Below are 17,338 nucleotides of genomic sequence, written 5' to 3'. Positions count from 1 at the left end.
GCTTCGTAGTTGTAGGTAGCGGCTTGGTCGGTAACCGGTCGGTGCTGGTTCTAAGTAGTGCGGGCGGGGTCGGTATGGTGTAAGTAGCGGCTTGGTAAGGCAGCTGGCGACTGGCCGTCGGTTCGCTGGTCGTCGTCGGTAGCACTAGCGCCTCAGCAGCTCGGTCAGGCGGCTCGCTCGGCTCGGTGTCGGCAGCGGCGGATCCCTGGGACCGTGTTTACCCGGTCTGTGTATGTCGTCGGCCGGCTGCCGCGGCTGATCTGTTTACTCTGAGCCAGCGGGGGAGCTGCGGGCCGGAGAGAGACCGCGGCCGGCGAGAAGGGTGCTGCAATGCAACCGGCCCGCTTGCACGAGAAAATGCTGACTCGCCACTCACCCGCTTTCAACAAACGATGCTGTAGTGCGTCCAGGATTTTCAACGGCTCATTCTCAAATGCCTGAAAAGGCCTGCATAGAGTGTCAACAGGACATAGGTACCATATATCAGCAAGGCCGTCGCTGGTGTTATCAGGCCCGCCGTGCTACCGTGGTTGTGTCCGTGCCTACGTTAGCGTGACCGTGCTGCGGTGGCGAACTCGGATCGACACGGACCGTTTTGGCTACACGGAGCCGCTCAAGGCTGGCGGCCGATAGTTGTGGCCCCCGGACCGGATATCGCTCCAACCAGCCAGTCCTGCGGGGCCGAGACGGGGGCGGGGTACGAGAGGGGACACGAACCAAGTTCGTGCATTTTACGGGGATACGGATAGAGCTCGCGCCATACGGGTCCGGGGCTATAGACAGAGAACTAAGGCAGAGTTGGCGACCAACGATGCGAAAAAGCGTTGCGCCAAGCGGGCTCAAGCAGACCTCGCCGGTCCAACGAGGCTTTCGGACAGGGCTCTCGCTCTACGGGTTCGGGACCATAAGCAGAGCTGGCGATTGACAACATGAACAGAGCGCTGCGACTGACGAGGCTCGCGCAGACCTCACGCCAAACGAGGCACGCGGGCAGACCCCGCTTTCGTTAGCTGCTCATGTGGCGCCCGGTCGATGGTTATTCGATACGATACCACCCGTACAACTATTGGGCGTGGCTAATTGACGCTATCGGTGGACGCCTAATTGTGCAATCGATTCATGTAATTAGGGCCAACGAGCATCGATCTAACGGCCCTATATTGCGGCCAATGGTGGCTAGTTTAGCGGTGAAACCGATAGGCATGGAACAGCCCTTCGCTGCCAATCGTCGACACGCATCCATTCGGAGTTCGTTGACGACCCAAAGTTCAGCGATTTCACATCAACATCCACGGACCTTTGGCTGTCAACTGGTGCGTGTAGCAGTAGGAGCGCCCGATGCCGGCTTTACCAAATGAGTTAACATCCCGGGCTTAATTTATTCCTGCATTTATCCCCATTCAATGCCTGTAACACCGAGCTGTAGGCATTCTACTGACACAGCTCCTGGTAAGCCAGTCCGTGTCGACGCAGTCCAGTAACGCAGTTGTCAGTACCTAATGCCCTAGAGGTTTTCACCTCGCAAACCAGGAAGTGCGTATTTTCACTTCGACCGGTCGCCAGATGTCCTGCCCAGGCTAATTGCACGATTCCCTCCAATTTATATATGTAATATGTAAGCCACATGGCGGCGCACCGCACTTTCCCGTCCTCTGGAGTCTGGACAGAAAATAAGCATCCCTCGGGCTTGTGTTCCAGTCGGAATAATTAAACTCCCGTTGCTATCCGTAACAGAACGTTAATTGGTTCAGAGGCGTTTCATCTTTGCTAATGAAAGAAGATGCTCATTAGTTTGCATACCGGGCGTGCTGCTGCTTACGCCACCGTATCCTCCCTGTGCCGTTTCGTCACAATACGGTCCCGGTGAAAGGTTTGGTCCAGTGACTGTGCCGGTCCCGGGCCCGCGGCGGCTCCTGGCCATCCCTGGCCGGGCTGCCGCTCAGAAGGTGACGACTTGACCGTGACACCGTTTCCCGCCCGACCGGCCGCGCCCGGCCCGCCCACTCTCGCCCGGTGTGGTCGGACCGGTGCTGACCGCTGGCCGCTGGCCGCTAACTACTGATCGTGAACGAGACGGCGAGTGGTCTAACGACACCTGCCCCTGCTCGCTGAGCCGTTTAACCAACACTAGCCCCTGCTCGCCGAGCCGTTTAACCAACACTAACCGCAGGTCTCCTAGTGGTCTACGAAGTTGACAATGTTTGCTGAGTGGTCAAACTAACATTTACCGCAGGTCAGTGGTCGCTGAACTGTGACCGATGCTGACCATTGGCCGCCAAGCTGTCTGACCAACACTAGCCGCTGAGAGCCTTGGCACCGACCGTCGCTCGGTTGGGCAGTCCGCCACCTTTGGAGTCACCACGCTGGCCCACCGATAGTACAGCGGCTGTGTGCTAGATATGGCAGTGGTGGAACGGTTTGATTCTCCTGTCGCATCAGTGTGCGGCGGATTGCGTGGTTTCCCGGCCAATCGTGACCTGCGGGTCACGACTTTGGCCGGTATACCGACCCTCGGTCCTTTCCCTTTCACGCATGCCGCGATTCGCGCTTCTTGCGCAGACTTTTGCAGGTCTTTGTAGCCGCCCGTGGAACGCATTTCGTGGTAGCTTTCCGAAGAATAGGAGGTCCGTTCAGTTACATGCGGGCTCAGCGGCGTATTTAGAAAATCGCGAAGGGGGGGGCCAAGGGTTTGGAGGGCGCCACCTCACCCAAGGAGGGCGCCATACGGTCGCGAGATAAAAAATCGCTCAGCGGGGTGGGGGGGGGGGGGGGTGGGGGGGGGGGGGGGGTTGGGAGGCGTTTTTTACCATGCCACCAGTTTTTTTTTTGCGTAACCTCGTATAGGTCGTGCTGCATTGATTTTGCATCGTGTGTATTCTTTATACTCCAGGTCACAAAAGGTCAAGTGTTCTTGAAATGCTGCGCCGAAGGCGCGCGAAATTTTTGAAAACAACCTTTTCCTCCGCTTTTTAGGCACGCCTTTTATACGATCACCGTTCAAAGCTCCTCTCGCTCTTTTACCAAATTTGAAGGTGTAAAAAATACCTAAGGTTTGGTCGGGCCGCTGCCACACAAACTGTATAGAAAGCTTGGCTCATGGGTGTCGATGTATAAAAGTTTATTGGCGGTGGCATATCTACGCACCAGATCACCGTATCGGATTGATACCGGAGCGCGAGATGCGTAAACATCATCCAAATTACCTCAGACCAGCCTTCATAGCCTTCTCACAGATGCATACAGTGTACCCACATAACCAGTTTCAATCACCGAAACTTCAGATGCCTGCTGTTGCGGCCGAACCTGTTGACAATACTTAATCGTAATCCATATAGATGCCATGATGCACGTAAAGTAGGATCAATCCGTTAAGACCAAAGACGTGTTTTATGCATCGTAGAGCGTAGATAGTTTTGGTAGGTATAGGTACTTCATTCATTGTGCTGAATGCACGTTCATTTGTGGCAGTTTTCACAGGCAAGACATCAACTATGTGCAATAGAACGACTAAGTTGAAAAACATGCCAAAGGAGTAAATAAATGATAAGAGGGCAGCGATCAACGGATGTTGCCAATAGGTAGAAGGGCTGCGATCCACAGGAGGGCGCTAATAGGTAGAAGAGCCCCGATCAACATCCCGAGTTTCGATAGTAGGGCACCGATAGGTAGGAAGTTGGCGAGCAGCAGGAGGGCGCCAATGGATAGAAGGGCAGCGATCAACAGGAGGGCACCAATAGGTAGGAGGGCCCCGATCAACAATCAACAGGAGGGCGCCACCAGGTAAGAGGGTGGCGAGGAACAGGAGAGCACCAATAGGAGGGTGGCGATCAACAAGAGGTCGCCAATAGGTGGGAGGGCGGTCATCAACTGGAAGTCGTTAATGAGCGGAAGGGTGACGATTTAAATGGGGGTGGCAATGGTGAGGAGGGCGCCTTTGCTCAAGAGGATGACACGAACAGGAGGGCGTCTGTGCGGAGGGCGCTGGTCAACAGGCAGGTACCAGTGGATAGGAGGGCGGTGATCAACAGGAGGGTGCCAGTGGTTAGGAGGGTGGCGATCAACACGAGGGCGCCAATAAGAGAAGGGCCCCGATTAACATTCAACAGGAAGGACTAGGGAACCAATAGGTAGGAGGGCGGCACTGAACAATAGGGTGCCAAAAAGGAGAAAGGCGGCCTTGAAAATTTCACATGAGGGGGCAATAGGTAGGAGAGCGCCAATAATTATGAGGACGCCGATCAGCAGAAGGGCGGCAATATGTAGCAGGGTGGCGACCTACAGGAGGGCGCCTTCGGGTGAGAGGGCGCTTATTTACGGGACAGCGGCTTACATAGGCGACCACCGTTACGCTTAGAGAGCTACAGCCTACAAATGTGGTTGGAGGGCGCCCGAGGGAGCCCTCCAACCGTATTTGGAGGGCGTATTTGGAATGGGCGTCCTCCGAGGGCGCCCTCCATCCGTATTTTCCCTGTAAACACATTCGCGATTGGAGGGCGCCCTCCAGTCGCGATTGTTTTTCGATTCGATTATATCACAATTGCATTTGCGATTGGAGGGCGCCTTCGGCGCCCTCCAATCGCAAAGGCGCCTTCGGCGCCCAAGGGGGGGGCCATGGCCCAGTGGCCCCCCCCCCTGCCTACGCCCCTGTGCGGGCTGACTGAACAAAGCGATGTTCCTCCACACTTGCGTAGCATACCACGGCGGTGTAGTCATTGTTCATCGATTGTCCTGGTCCTGTTTTCCTGCACATGGCTGCCATGCCGTTTTTGGACATCACAGCGTCGGAATGGTTGTAGAAATATGTGATGCTATCAAGAGCTTGCAGGCAATGTTGTAAATGAAATCCGCGTTTCGCTGAGGTTTGCTGTTAGCTGGATCATATGTCATAGTGTGCCTGGCCGCTACAGTTAGGCATATCGCTTCCAGGACCGGTAGCTCTATCGATTTGTTTGCCTGGTGCGGACCGGTGTCTTTCTGGGCTGGCTCGCTCCTTAATTATGGGTTTAAAGTAGACATTACTGCATCAGCTGTGCCCTAATTCCCATTTTGGTGGCGTATGTCTAGCGGAGGGCCGTAGCCGGCTGCGGCACAGTACCGGGTGGGGAACGGCCGGTGTGGGCCGCAGATGGCTCCGTTCGTCCCACTCCCACGGCGGAGACGGCGGTCTGCCGCCTCTGGGAACTGGTGGGACGGTCGCCCACCTGCCGATACTCGAGTCACGCTCGGTCCGCACGGACGGCGGCGTCACTCAGACCGTCACGGACCGTCCGTAACGGTGTAACGAGAGTCGTGACGGACGCGGGGATCTCCATGACGCTCGAACTGATCTCCGTGACCAGCCGGCGATCTCCGTGGTCTGCCCGTTCTGAGTCACCCGCCCGGGCTCGGTACTGCCTCTCACCGGATGCGTGGGGTGCGGTCCGGTCCTTTGTGGACGGCCGTGCTCTCTGCCGCCGGGAGGGGGGAGGTTTTGTTGTGTCCGCCGGCGCTGATGGTCGTTTCCGGCCGGTATAATCGAGGGATGCCGTGGCACGAGAGCGGCCCCGCCCCTGTGTTTGGATCAGATCCCACCCAACGGCACGCAGCCCGGCCGGCGCAGGATAGATAGGCCTAACCCCCACCTGTCACCTCTGCGTGGTCCTCCAAAGCAATCGGTCTCGGCTGATAAATGAATGTCGATATCGACTCACTCGTTAGCGTTGTTACACTTGTTAGTTGTAAAACATGAAAGCTTTAAATGGTTCATTAGCTCGAGCTTACCGAACTTACACATGCACTTTTTTCACTTGCCTTCTGTCGCTAAGAACTTAGTTGAAGTGTTCCTTCGCCTGCCGTAATGCCTCTTTTTCGAGTTGTGCTGTCTTTCTGTGTGTCCATGTTCCATCAATAACCCTTTTCTCCATCCGGCAGACCTCGGGCGCGAACCGGGCTCTCCGCCTGAAGGCCGCTCCCGAGACGGCGGCCACGCTGTCGGCCGGTCGGCGGCCCGGCGCCCCGCCTCCGTCGGTGTTCGACGAACGACAGTACGTGGCAGGAGGCGCCCTGAGACCCGGCGAGGACCCCTACAAGCGTAACAAGTTCAACCAGAAGATCAGTGACAGCCTGGCCAGCGACCGCAGCATACCGGATACCAGAAACTCGGCGTGAGTACCGGACAGAGCTGGGGGTGGGGGGGGGGGGCTGTCCTGTCGGTTGGCGGCATGTGGCGTAAATCGATGCCGTGAGGGAACAAAGCATTAAGCCACAATTTGCAACCCAGTATGGAAACACGTTCCTGAAACTTTTCAAGCCACTTGCATACACATTGCTTTTGTGTGCAGAATGCATCACAGGAATCAAGATCAGTCAACGGAACACTTGTCGCCACCATAAATAGTGCCGCATTAGATCTACGATCCAGATAGTCTAGATCGTAAATAAATAGAAGATAATAATGCAAGATTAAAGCAGCACAGTCACCCAATGTTTCGTGCTATCCACTTTATCACGGGTGATATGACAGGTCGCCGGCCTGGCTCAGCCGCCGTCGGCGTAGCTCCGTCGGCGTCAGCGTATTCTGGTGGACACTGACGGGCCCGGGCTGGCTGGGTGGCCTAGTTACACGTCACAAATGGATCGCCGTCTGTCTCGGTGGTCCGCTATTTGGCCGTTCACGGTGCTAGATTCCAGCCACCTACCGTCTAGGCACCTGCCGTATAGCCACTCGCAGTCAACCACTCCACACAGTCCACCATATTCCGTTCCAATCCAACCACCGGCAGTCCACAAATGTACGTCTTATCACCTGCATCTTGGCTGGTGTCTCGGTGCGACATGAGCACTGAGCAGCAGTCTTCTCGTCAGCCTTATTGGTCGTTGGCAGTGACTGATAACCCACTCTGACACTGCGCTGGCCCTAGAGGTGACGAGTTATTCCCCGCGTGGTCACAACCAGTCCCGAGACTAGCCGCGAAGGTGCAGTCCCACGCCGGTCACCGCCGCGACATGCCGCTATCACAGGGCAATCCTGTCATCTGACTAGACCTGGACACGTTCCGTGACCGACTACGGTGTCATATCGTGTTAGATAGGAGAGCCGTTTAATCTGCCGGACGAACGGTGGAGAAACTCCCCGCGAGGCTCGAGCATCGTGTGAGCGTATTGCTCGTGACTGAGTTGCCCTCGGCTGTGTCTCTGGGCGCGGCAGCTGTACGATATGACCGTCTCCTCTCAGGGGAGCTGTCCAATCTGTGTCGGAATGGATGGCCTTGTGCCATCACATAAACTGGCCAGTTGCTAACGTCGTTCATCGGGCAGCGTTGCTCGGTAATGTTGGCGAACAGCAGCGAATGGTCGCAAACAAGATTGCTTTACTAATAGTCGCAAAGGCTGAGAAAGGGGCGGGTATGTTGAACATTTCCGCCGTGGACGGTGATGGTTTGAAATGTGACCAGGCTGTCGCCCAGGCCTCGTGCCGAACAAGGCAAGGCGAGTGCATGTTTGATTGGTTTTCAGCTCATGTAGCTATTGAGCAGTGTGGATAAAGGAGGTCCCAAAGAGTCCGTCTGTGGTACCTACTCTGAACTCTGTTCTCTAGGGCGAAGTTGGAGCTTTTACTCGGACCAAGGGCATGTACAGTCGGCATAATCATAACTGAAAGGCCAATCTACTTAGAGGATAGTTTTGTTCGAAAAGTTCCACGACGAATCCGTCCTTTCGCCGGCAAAGTTTGGGCGCCATCCCCCCCTCCCTTCTTGGATCGATGGTTTTCTCCTAATTATCTTTCTTCCAGCGCCTCAAGCGTCCGCTTCCGTCGGTAATTTGGTGACTCGACCACGCGGTCCGCGCCGCACGAGCTGGGTCCCCGCGCACGTCTGGCCCAGTTCGCCACCCGGTCCTCAAATCCGTAACACCAAATACGGTCCACCGTCTGCGGCGGTGTTGGCTTTCCTGTAGTGGTGTGGTCCTGCCTGCCGATTAGGCTCGTATGCTGCGGCGTGCGGGCCGATTGATCAAGCTCGGCAGCCTGACTCTCTCCAGTGCATTCTAACTACACGTGATACGCGTCCTGGGTAATTAAGAACAAAGCAGCCGCGGCTATTAAAGGCGGCAGATGCGGTACATATGAAAGTTCCGAGTCAGACATGAATTGAGGAGTAATGGGCTGCCCCACACATGTACTCGCTTAGAAAATTATTCCTTCTATTTTTTCCAATAAGTGACCGCAAACATGCTCATTTTCACATTAAGCGAACTAATGTGATCTCTGATCATCATCCCCGGGTGTTTATTATAGCATCCGGTCGGGCTGGCTACGGCGGTCCCGAAGTCTCCCTGGGATGGGGCGGCACCGGCTGTTCCAGTTAGTCTCTAAATTGTGGAAACTGGGAACCGTCCTGCCCTTTTCTGAATGCCGCTAGGTGGTCTAGGTCTCGTAACTATACGGCCGTGCTTTATCCGAGAATTGACGTAGTTCACGAATGGTCAAAATCCATGAATTGCTTCCAATTTATCATTGCTTTGACCACTTCAAATCATTTACTCACTTTTGTCCTAGCTTATTTGTTCATTCCCTCCATGGGGTAAAGCAAGAAGCTGCCAACCGAATTCCTCAGTACCGCAGTGCTCGCCTCATGCCTGGCCGCGCTCGTGGCAGTATCCCAGCTGGCCCAGTATTTTGTTTGGCGGCCCGTTTGGCAGCGGTGCAGAGCTACTGGTGCTGCCCCTCGCCACCTCACCGCCCCTCCTCCCTCTCCCCTCCGTGTGCTGGAGAACTTGGAGAGTTGTGCTTTTATCAGCTCATGATGTAGCTTGGCGGTCTACGGGCTGACAGGACCGGACGGTCTTACTGAGTTCCGGAGGATACTTGTGCCTAATGCCAATGCTTGAGCTTTCTTGTACCGACGGGCTGTCCTTCCAGCGGCTTCAATGTGCGAACGGCCGATTCTTTCGGTCCCTCTGGACTCTGGAGCCCTCTTTTTGGCGTTCCTTCGGGTTCTCCATTCAATATTTTCGTCACACCATAGGAGGCTCGAATCGAGCCCGCCCGCTCCAGCACCATCGTCCCTCCTATTTTCACCGATGATCGATTCTATTAATAGAAAGCTGGCCTGCCGACGGGCGCCGCGATGTGCCGTGGCCGTGAGATTCTGTTCCCGTCCGATGCCATCGGCGATGGTCCCGTGGTGCCGCCCACGAACGGTGGCCATCGTACGCCGATACGGCGTAACTGCCCCACGCGTGGCACCCAGCGTATGATTTATGATAGTGAGACTTTCTCCTGAGCGTTCAGTATCGGCTGAGTGGTCGTGGTGTCCTGCCAGTAACGTCTCCGCTGCTTCGTTGAAATCGAACGCTCGCTTGCAGCTCTTCGAAAACAAGAAAATCAACCCATTGTCTGTATTTTCCATTAGATGGCGCTTGAATAATTCTATTTTATAAAATTGTATTATGACATCCTGGGCTCAATTTCACCAAGTGCGGTAAACCCAATTTGGGGTAAACTACCAAACTACCCCGTAACCCCACTACGTAACTGCAAAAACTACCCCAAAATTGAGTTTGCCACACTGGGTGAAATTGGCCCCAGGGACCAATCTCACCATAGGCGTAGGAACAGGGGGGGCCAGGTGGGCAAGTGCCCACCCACTTTTCGAGGTGGGGGGGCCAACCATGTGTTTTGGCCCACCCACTTTTTACTCGAGGCCCCTCGTCTCGATTTGAGAGGACGTCGTCACCTCCCAGAATAAACAAACTCGGTAAAAATAAGTTCCACGAATCCCCACGCACGGACTCCAAGGGGCCGTGATGGATCCAATGAGGCCCTCTGTTCATACCTGTCAGTCGAAGCCCCTGAGACTGATGGCCTGAGAGGCCCTAGTGGATCTGAGGAGGCCCCAATATCCACACTGGTCTGGGGAGGCCCCTGACACTGCCGGTCTGGGAGGCCCCTCTATCCACACTAGTCAGAGGTCTGAGACTGGTGGTCTGGGAGGCCCCTCCATCCACACTAGTCAGAATAGGCCCCTGACACTGACGTTCTAGCCGAGGCCCCCTACCCTCACTAGTCAGAGGAGGCCCCTCTATCCCCAATAGTCAGAAGAGGCCCCTGAGACTGATGGTCTGGGAGGCCTATCCATCTACACTGTAGTCAGAGGAGGCCTCTGAGACTGATGACCTGAGAGGCCCTTATAATCACACCAGGCAGAAGAGGCCCATGAGACTGATGGACTGAGAGGCCCTTCTATTCATACTGGCCACAGGAGACCCCCAAAACTTTCGGTCTGGGAGGTCCCTCAATCCGGCACCAGTCAGAAGAGTCCCCTGAGACTGATGGCCTAGGAAGCCCTTATATTCACACTAGGCAGAGGAGGCCCCTGAGACTGATGGTATGAGAGGCCCTCATATTCACACCAGTCAGAAGAGGCCCCCGAGGCTGATGGCTGTGAGGCCCTTCTGTTAATTTAATTGGCCACTGGAGGCCCCTGAAACCGGTGGTCTGGGAGGGCCCTCTATCCACACTAGTCAGAAGAGGCCCCTGAGACCGACGGTCTGAGAGGCTCTTGTATTTATACTGGCCACAAGAGGCCCCTGAGACTGATAGTCAGAGAGGTCCACTCCTAATGAATCTGAGCGGGCCCTCTATCCACATTTACACTTTTCTAGGGAGGCCCCCGAGACTGATGGTCTGAGAGGCCCTTTTATTTATACTGTCCACAGGAGCCCCCTGAGATTAATGGTCTGAGAGGCTCTTCTATTTACGAGTATACTAACCAGAGGAGACCCCTAGGATTGATGGTCTAACAGGCCCTTCCATTTATACTAGCCAGAGGAGGCCCATGAGACTGATGGTCTGAGAGGCCCTTCTATTCAAACTAGGCAGATGAGGCCCCTGAGAATGATAGTCCGAAGAGCCATGCGGCGACAACTGGCCGTGGCCATATTTCGGCTCGGTAGGGCCCCACAGAGCTCATGAGAGCACCTCAAGGGCTCCTAAGTAGACACGCTTATCCCCATAAGGGTGCCACGCCGGCTTCTGAAGGCTCCTTGTAGGCATCTAAGGGCCCTTTCCGGCCGCTAACGGCTCCACCCGCCTGTGATGGCTCCACACCAGTGTTTATGAGCGCCACACAGCGGCGCCTTTGAGGGTCATACTAGTGTCTCTTAGGGCCCTATATCGGTGGCTCTGGGGGCCCCACACCGGCGCCTCTGTGGGCCACCACACCTGTGCATCTCAAGGCTCTACATATACATAGGTACATCTGAAGGACCCACACCGACACCTCTGAGGGCCCCACACCAGTATCTCGGAGCTCTGAAGGCCCCGCACCGGTGACTCTGAGGACTCACCGGCTCCTGAGAGCACCATGTTGATGTCTAACGGCTCCACAAGGCCACTGAAGGCACCACACAAGCTCTCACTGAGCCGTAATGTCCATGTACCGGCCTCCGAGGGATTTAAGCCAGCGCATTCATAGCTCCACACCAGCAATTGTAAGGGCTTCACACTGAAGCATCTGAGGGCTCCACACCGGTGTCTCTCAGGGCCACATACCGGCATCTCTGAGGGCCCCATACCGGCGTCTCCGAGGGTCCACATCTGGCGGGCACCCATCAGCGACTCAAGGTCCCACACTGTCGACTCTGAGAGCCCCATCTGCGTCTGGGAGCTCCATACCGTCTCTAAGAACCACAGCGGCTCCTCCGTACGAAAGATGGGCGTCTGCATGCCAAAGGGGAGCGGTTCTGAGACAGTAGGGCACCTACGTGCAATAGCGGGGCGCCTATGAAGCCCATAGGGGCGCCTCAATGCGAAAGAGGGGCGCCTCTGAGGCCTACATATACGGGCGTCCACATGCAATAGAGGTCTGCACTGCAATTGATCAATGCCATGGGGGTGCATTCATAAGAAACAGGGGCGCCGGCATGGCAAAGAGAGGCGCCTTCAAGTGTCCATAAAAGATAGACGCCTATGATAAGCGCACATTGTATGCGACAACGGGGCCCTGTTTCACCGGTGATAGCAGCACGCCGATTTTACGACTTGTCAAATTGGGTTTCCATGGAGACATCAACAGGCCCATTGCTCCAACACTACCACAAGTGTGACGTCAGCTCGCGCAATTTGATAGCAGCGTGGTAGCAGCAGCCCGTGAAACACCGCCCGGGGCGACTGTGGGACATATAGGGAATAGGGATGTCTCTGATGGCTATACATAGGGCGCTTATATGCCAAAGAGGGCGCCTATGAAGCTAATGGGAGCACCTGGGAAACGAGGAAGACATTTGTGTAAGGGTTTTCATGGGTCATGCGCCGTTTGCGGCAAATAGATTCTAAAAAAAATCGGAGGGGGAATAAGTTTTAAAAAAAGGTGCGGACTTTCCGCACTGTTCGCTTAAAAGCAGTTACGCCCCTGGGTACATCTGCCCGATCTCAGAAGCTAGATTTGGAGGTCATACTTGAAAGCAGCCAGCAGGACGAGGCAAAAGTTGGAGGCCCCTGAAAATAGGAGGCCCCCTGGAAAAGGAGGCCCCTTGACAGGGTGGCCCACCCACTTTTCATGACGTTCCTACGCCCGTGAATCTCACCAAGTGCGGTAAACTTGTCTATATACCAACTTTTAGCTTGACTTGATACCAACCTTCAGGTAGAGGTATACACGTATAGGTACGCTTTTTCTTGCTGATATTCTTGAGACAAAGCGACATTTCTTCTGCAAAAAGAGGAGTATATAACGTTCACCAATTTTGGAACTGAATCGACGAAGCCTTTGCGACAAACTCACGTCACATTAACTGATTGTCATGTTATACCAATGCACTTTCTCTGATTCCACTATCGCTGACATATCTGACTTTCAACCTCACATAAACCTGTCTTACACGTATCTCAGTCCGTGTCGGATTGAGCTGTCCCCCAGGCCAGGCCAACGATCGGAGTCTGTCAGACTGTCATATCAGACCTGTCAGACTGTCGTCTTGTTGACAAGCTGATTGCCGTCTCGTGCCAGACGCGTCAGACGACAGACTGTCGCCAGCCAATCAATTACGTTGGAATCTATGTTAGAGATTCATGTTTTATCTATCATTCGTCCTATCGCAGTGCGACCCATACTTTATATCACATCTGCGACCCTCGCACGGCGCCGTTTTTCGGCGACGGCCCCAGGCCGGCGCCGGTACTCCCGAAGAGAACAGTTTCCTCGGACGAGTAGAGCCAACTGGGAGCCGTCGCCGTCCACCGGCGGCGCTCCGCCATAATTTGCGGCTCGGTTATTGGCTCCTGCCGCGGTCGACACGGGTATATCGGGTCGGCCGGCTGCGGTAGAGTGGCCCGGCGGCGACGCGTGGGCGATCGGACCAGTGCTGTGGACCATAGCCGCCTGGGCCACAGTCCGTTCTGGACCAGTTCTCCGTACCAGCGCTCCGCATCAGTTCTCCAGACCTCGATCACACTGGACCACGACCGCCCTGGTCCACGGTCATTCTGGACCGCGCTGTGGACCACAGCCGCTCCTGACCGCAGCTGCCGCTCCATACCACAGCCGCTGGGGACCGCAGCCACCGCTATTAGGTCCGCTCCAATGCCCAATGAACTCCCACTATTCTTCGGGTGACACGAAGCCGCGTCAGTCGAAACGCCACAAATCCAGCGGCGCCATTTCGGGCGGAGCTCATTCATGCTCGACAGCCATTCCGATTTCCAGATCATTTCCGGTAGCCGTTGTGTCCATTGTGGCTCTCGATTTTCATGTGGCGATGTATCGCTGCCGGGCGTGCCTTGAATAACGTCATCGATAGCGGCGGCGCGGCGGTGCAGTGGTGGTATCTCGCGTCTGTCGCGGTCGGGAACGCTGCTGATACACGTTTATCCACCAATCTAACAGTCGTCGCGCCGGTGACACGGGAGGCGGACCCGCCGCCCCTGTGGGTAACGTCGCTACGCCGTGTGGTCGCCCGCTGGGAGCTGAGACATATGGTACGCGCCGCGCCGGTCGGCCCAGCCCCGGCTCTGCGCTTATCGGCTGTATCCGCCCGTCTGTGGGCACTAGGCATCAGCTGCCGGCAGATGGGATGACGAGATGGTGGTAGTCCCGAGGTATCTCCCAGGGCGCAGATGTCCAGCTCACGTGGTCTAGGAGATGGGCCGCCCGCCGCGCCTTCACCCAAGATGGTCTGAAAGGCTGACAAGACACGCAGTCTGCATACTGCCTAACCCCATCGGTTATGTGCCGAGTCTTCGGTTCGCGAGCCTGTTCGGTCTGATTCCATCGCTGCCTGTCTATATCTATAAGACACAAATCATGACTATGTAGTGCCGCCACTGCACTGGTTGTTGACGTCTGTCTATTTCCGTATTTGTCTCTGGGTGTCTCACTCCCGGCTGTCTGGCCATTAGTGATGTCCGCGGCCACTGACCGTCACGCTTCTCCAACTGAGGCAGACGAGTGCTCGGTCTCACACGTTTTTACTTCTGCGTGCGGTGGAGGAGGCGATACGGTTGGGTGCGCTGGTCACGGCTGCTCTCGGGCCGGACTGAAAACAGGGCTCAGCATGAGTGAGCCGTAGTGACTACAAACTCAACTACCGACGGTTTTATTTTATTTTAGTCCCGTGGCCACAATCTGAAGCCCAAATGTCTCCTCAATAAACAAGATCTTGTTGCGACTGCCATAAATAGTTTGAGCTAAAGCATGTAAAACTCAGGCCTTGCAGTTAGGTCCTTTTTGTAATTGAGTCCAATACTAATCCGACCACTACACCTCCAAGCTGCGTCTTTGGTTTGTGGGGTGACAGCCAGTTCTTAAAATGTTTGAAGATGACAAAGTGACAATTCCAATTTATGAATAATCCAAGCATTGTTCTTTTACGGCGCAATATGAGCTGTAAGCTTCACAGGGAATCCGCGAGCTCCGCCATCAAGGGAAACGGGGATTGAACCCTCTCAGTACGTTTCATTTCAACATAACGTCTGCAGGCATTTTGTGAATTATTGATTAAAAGCGGTCTCCGTTCCCTTCATGGTGGTTATGTTTAGGTTTTTTATATGTTTGCTTCTTTTCTGTTTGCTTGTTTTTATATGTATGCTTCTTTTCTATATTGGACGAAAGCCTCTCCGCACGCCTGACTCAGTATTCAGCACCGCGCCGCTTCCCCTGAGCGTGTATAGACGGTATCGGCGTACCGGTGAAAGTTAGCGTCCGTGACCTTGTCTAATGGCGTCAGTCATAGACGGCCCTCCTTTGACCGTCTGTGGACACTGTCCGCGCGTGTCCGGACACAGCTCGTGTCCGGAGGCCGAGTCTTCTCACCGTGGATGCCAGGCCGCCCTTGGGCAGCCACGAAAGTGAGCGTGGATTGCGCTGTGCATTCCGGTGTAAATGCCGTGCGAACTGGGAACGCTGTGGCGTTTCGTGACCCGGTCGCGCGCTGGCACGCTGCCAGCTCCTGTGCTTGCTCATCTTATCAGCGACTTGCACAAGTTCCACGCGCGCACCTGAAATACTAGCTGTGCGCCTCGTGAGCTCCCGAGTAGCGCCGTGCGCGCACCATGTGCATACCGGCCCGGTGCTCGGCGCTATCAGAGCAGGAAAAAGAACCGGTGTGTCCGGGGCAGACGCGCCACGACCGCTGTGGCGGCGCGTGAACGGGAAAATAACCACCCCGCCCGTTAGGTAACCTGCGAGGCGGCGCCGTTGAGCCGACATTGCGCGGCCTGGATCGGTACGCGCCCGGGGGCGGCAGGCAGAGGGTACCGCCGCGGCCGCCCGGTCGCCGCCGCGGGAGGGGCGCTCCTCCGGGGAAAGTGGAGCACCACTCAAGGTGGACCGGTGCAGGGTTGTCTGGCCGGTCAGGGAGGGTCTGCCTCCGACGCGACGGTCAGCGCTGTGCCCGCGGGCGTGGCGTTCCCGGAATGACACAACGCTTCTCTGGACCACACTGACTCGGGCCGGGCCCGATCTACCCCGGGCGGACAACGCTTCACCGGACCACACTGACTCGGGCCGGGCCCGATCTACCCCGGGCGGTCCCTAGCGTGCTGATTGATCAAGACGCTCCCGTCTGGTCAGTTGGTCCCGGGCCGTGGATCGGCCACTGCTGACCGGACCGTAGTGTGACCTCCAGGCGGTCATCTGGGAGGGGTGGGACGAGAGAGGGGTCGCTAGCTGACGGGGAGGGATCGGGGAAGGGAGGGAGAGGGACGGGACGGGCCGCCGGCGGAGCTGTCAAGGACGCCCCTGCTCTGGTGCAGTGTCGCGAGACGGCGGTCGCCGAGCCGCCACAAGGTCCAGGGTCGACCGAGGGGGTCCATAGGGGGAGGGTCGGTTCGGTGCACAAGCACCAGAGCCTCTCCCCTTCTCTAGGTCAGACTCCATGGCTCTCTCCATTGTCCACACTCCACACCGGAGGCTGTAGACGGGTCCGGCTCGATGCGGTCAGCCGCCACAGCTACGGAGAACGATGACTTGATCTCGGCTTCGAGAGCCGTGGGGGACGGTGGTGGCTGCACTCTGGCCCTGGTCATTGGGTGCGGCGTGACGTAATAATGACGTCATGTGTCTTGTATGCAGGGCAGAGGCGGTCACATAGGAGGTGGCCATGAATTCAGTCCTACAGACACTCTGCATATGGAAGGCCTGATTTGCACAAGGGAATGAAAGGGTCATTGATGTCCTCAAAGCTGCCAGGATATTCTGGGAGACTTGGGGATCATTGCTCTCCGTCCAATGTAGTTTCTACCTTAATTGCCTATCACCCCTGTGATCCTCCTTCGATTGCCGATCTGCGGCTGGGTCCGATGTCCTGGGCACTGGATAACCGGTAAGCTCCCATTTCTTCGTCATTCCCCCTCCCACCCGGCCCAGTCGCCTGCACCGTCCCGGCCTCAACAATCAGCAGTCCCACTGGGCAGCTACGGTTATGCCCGGGGGCTCAACATAAATACATTTATTTCGGGTCAAAGTGCAATACAAGGACTTACGCTGCAAGGATAGTGATGATAAGGTGTGCTGACGGTGCTGACTGCTGATCACGGTGTTTGACAAACCTCAATGTCGGCTTCCAACCGAATCAATACACCTCTCTCTGCAGTTCTGGGAAGACTACTCGGGATGCTGATGACGTCACGTGTTGTCGTCGTTCCAGTGACCTTGGGCCGGGGCGTGTCCCAGTTGAGTCTCCCAGTCAGTGGAGAGGGAAGGGGCGAGGCTCTCAGCAGGGGAGGTACAGAGGCACGTCTATGCCGCCGGGTTCTGCCCTGGGGCCGGCGGCCGACCGGCGCGATGGGCTGCACGGCCTTCACGGCCGCTCTCTGAAGGGTGATGGGTGGCTCGGGGGAGGGGTTGCGTCACCGCTGCTG

At 56.1% G+C, this 17,338-nt stretch overlaps 1 protein-coding gene across 1 annotated transcript in view; it reads left to right on the top strand.

Moving 5' to 3' along the window:
- LOC122392845 (polypeptide N-acetylgalactosaminyltransferase 2-like) overlaps window positions 1-17,338 on the top strand; it is a 49,634-nt gene that overhangs the window by 6,431 nt on the left and 25,865 nt on the right. The window contains exon 3 of the mRNA XM_043388166.1: window positions 5,911-6,143. Coding sequence (XP_043244101.1) covers window positions 5,911-6,143 — 233 coding nt within the window. The remainder of the gene's footprint in view (window positions 1-5,910; window positions 6,144-17,338) is intronic.

Source organism: Amphibalanus amphitrite, unplaced genomic scaffold (genome assembly GCF_019059575.1).
Source record: "Amphibalanus amphitrite isolate SeventyFive unplaced genomic scaffold, NRLGWU_Aamphi_draft 000503F_arrow, whole genome shotgun sequence".
In the NCBI taxonomy this organism is placed as follows: Eukaryota; Metazoa; Arthropoda; class Thecostraca; order Balanomorpha; family Balanidae; genus Amphibalanus; species Amphibalanus amphitrite.
Note: the sequence above shows the minus strand (reverse complement) of the source record. Positions and strands in the feature narration are given on the sequence as shown.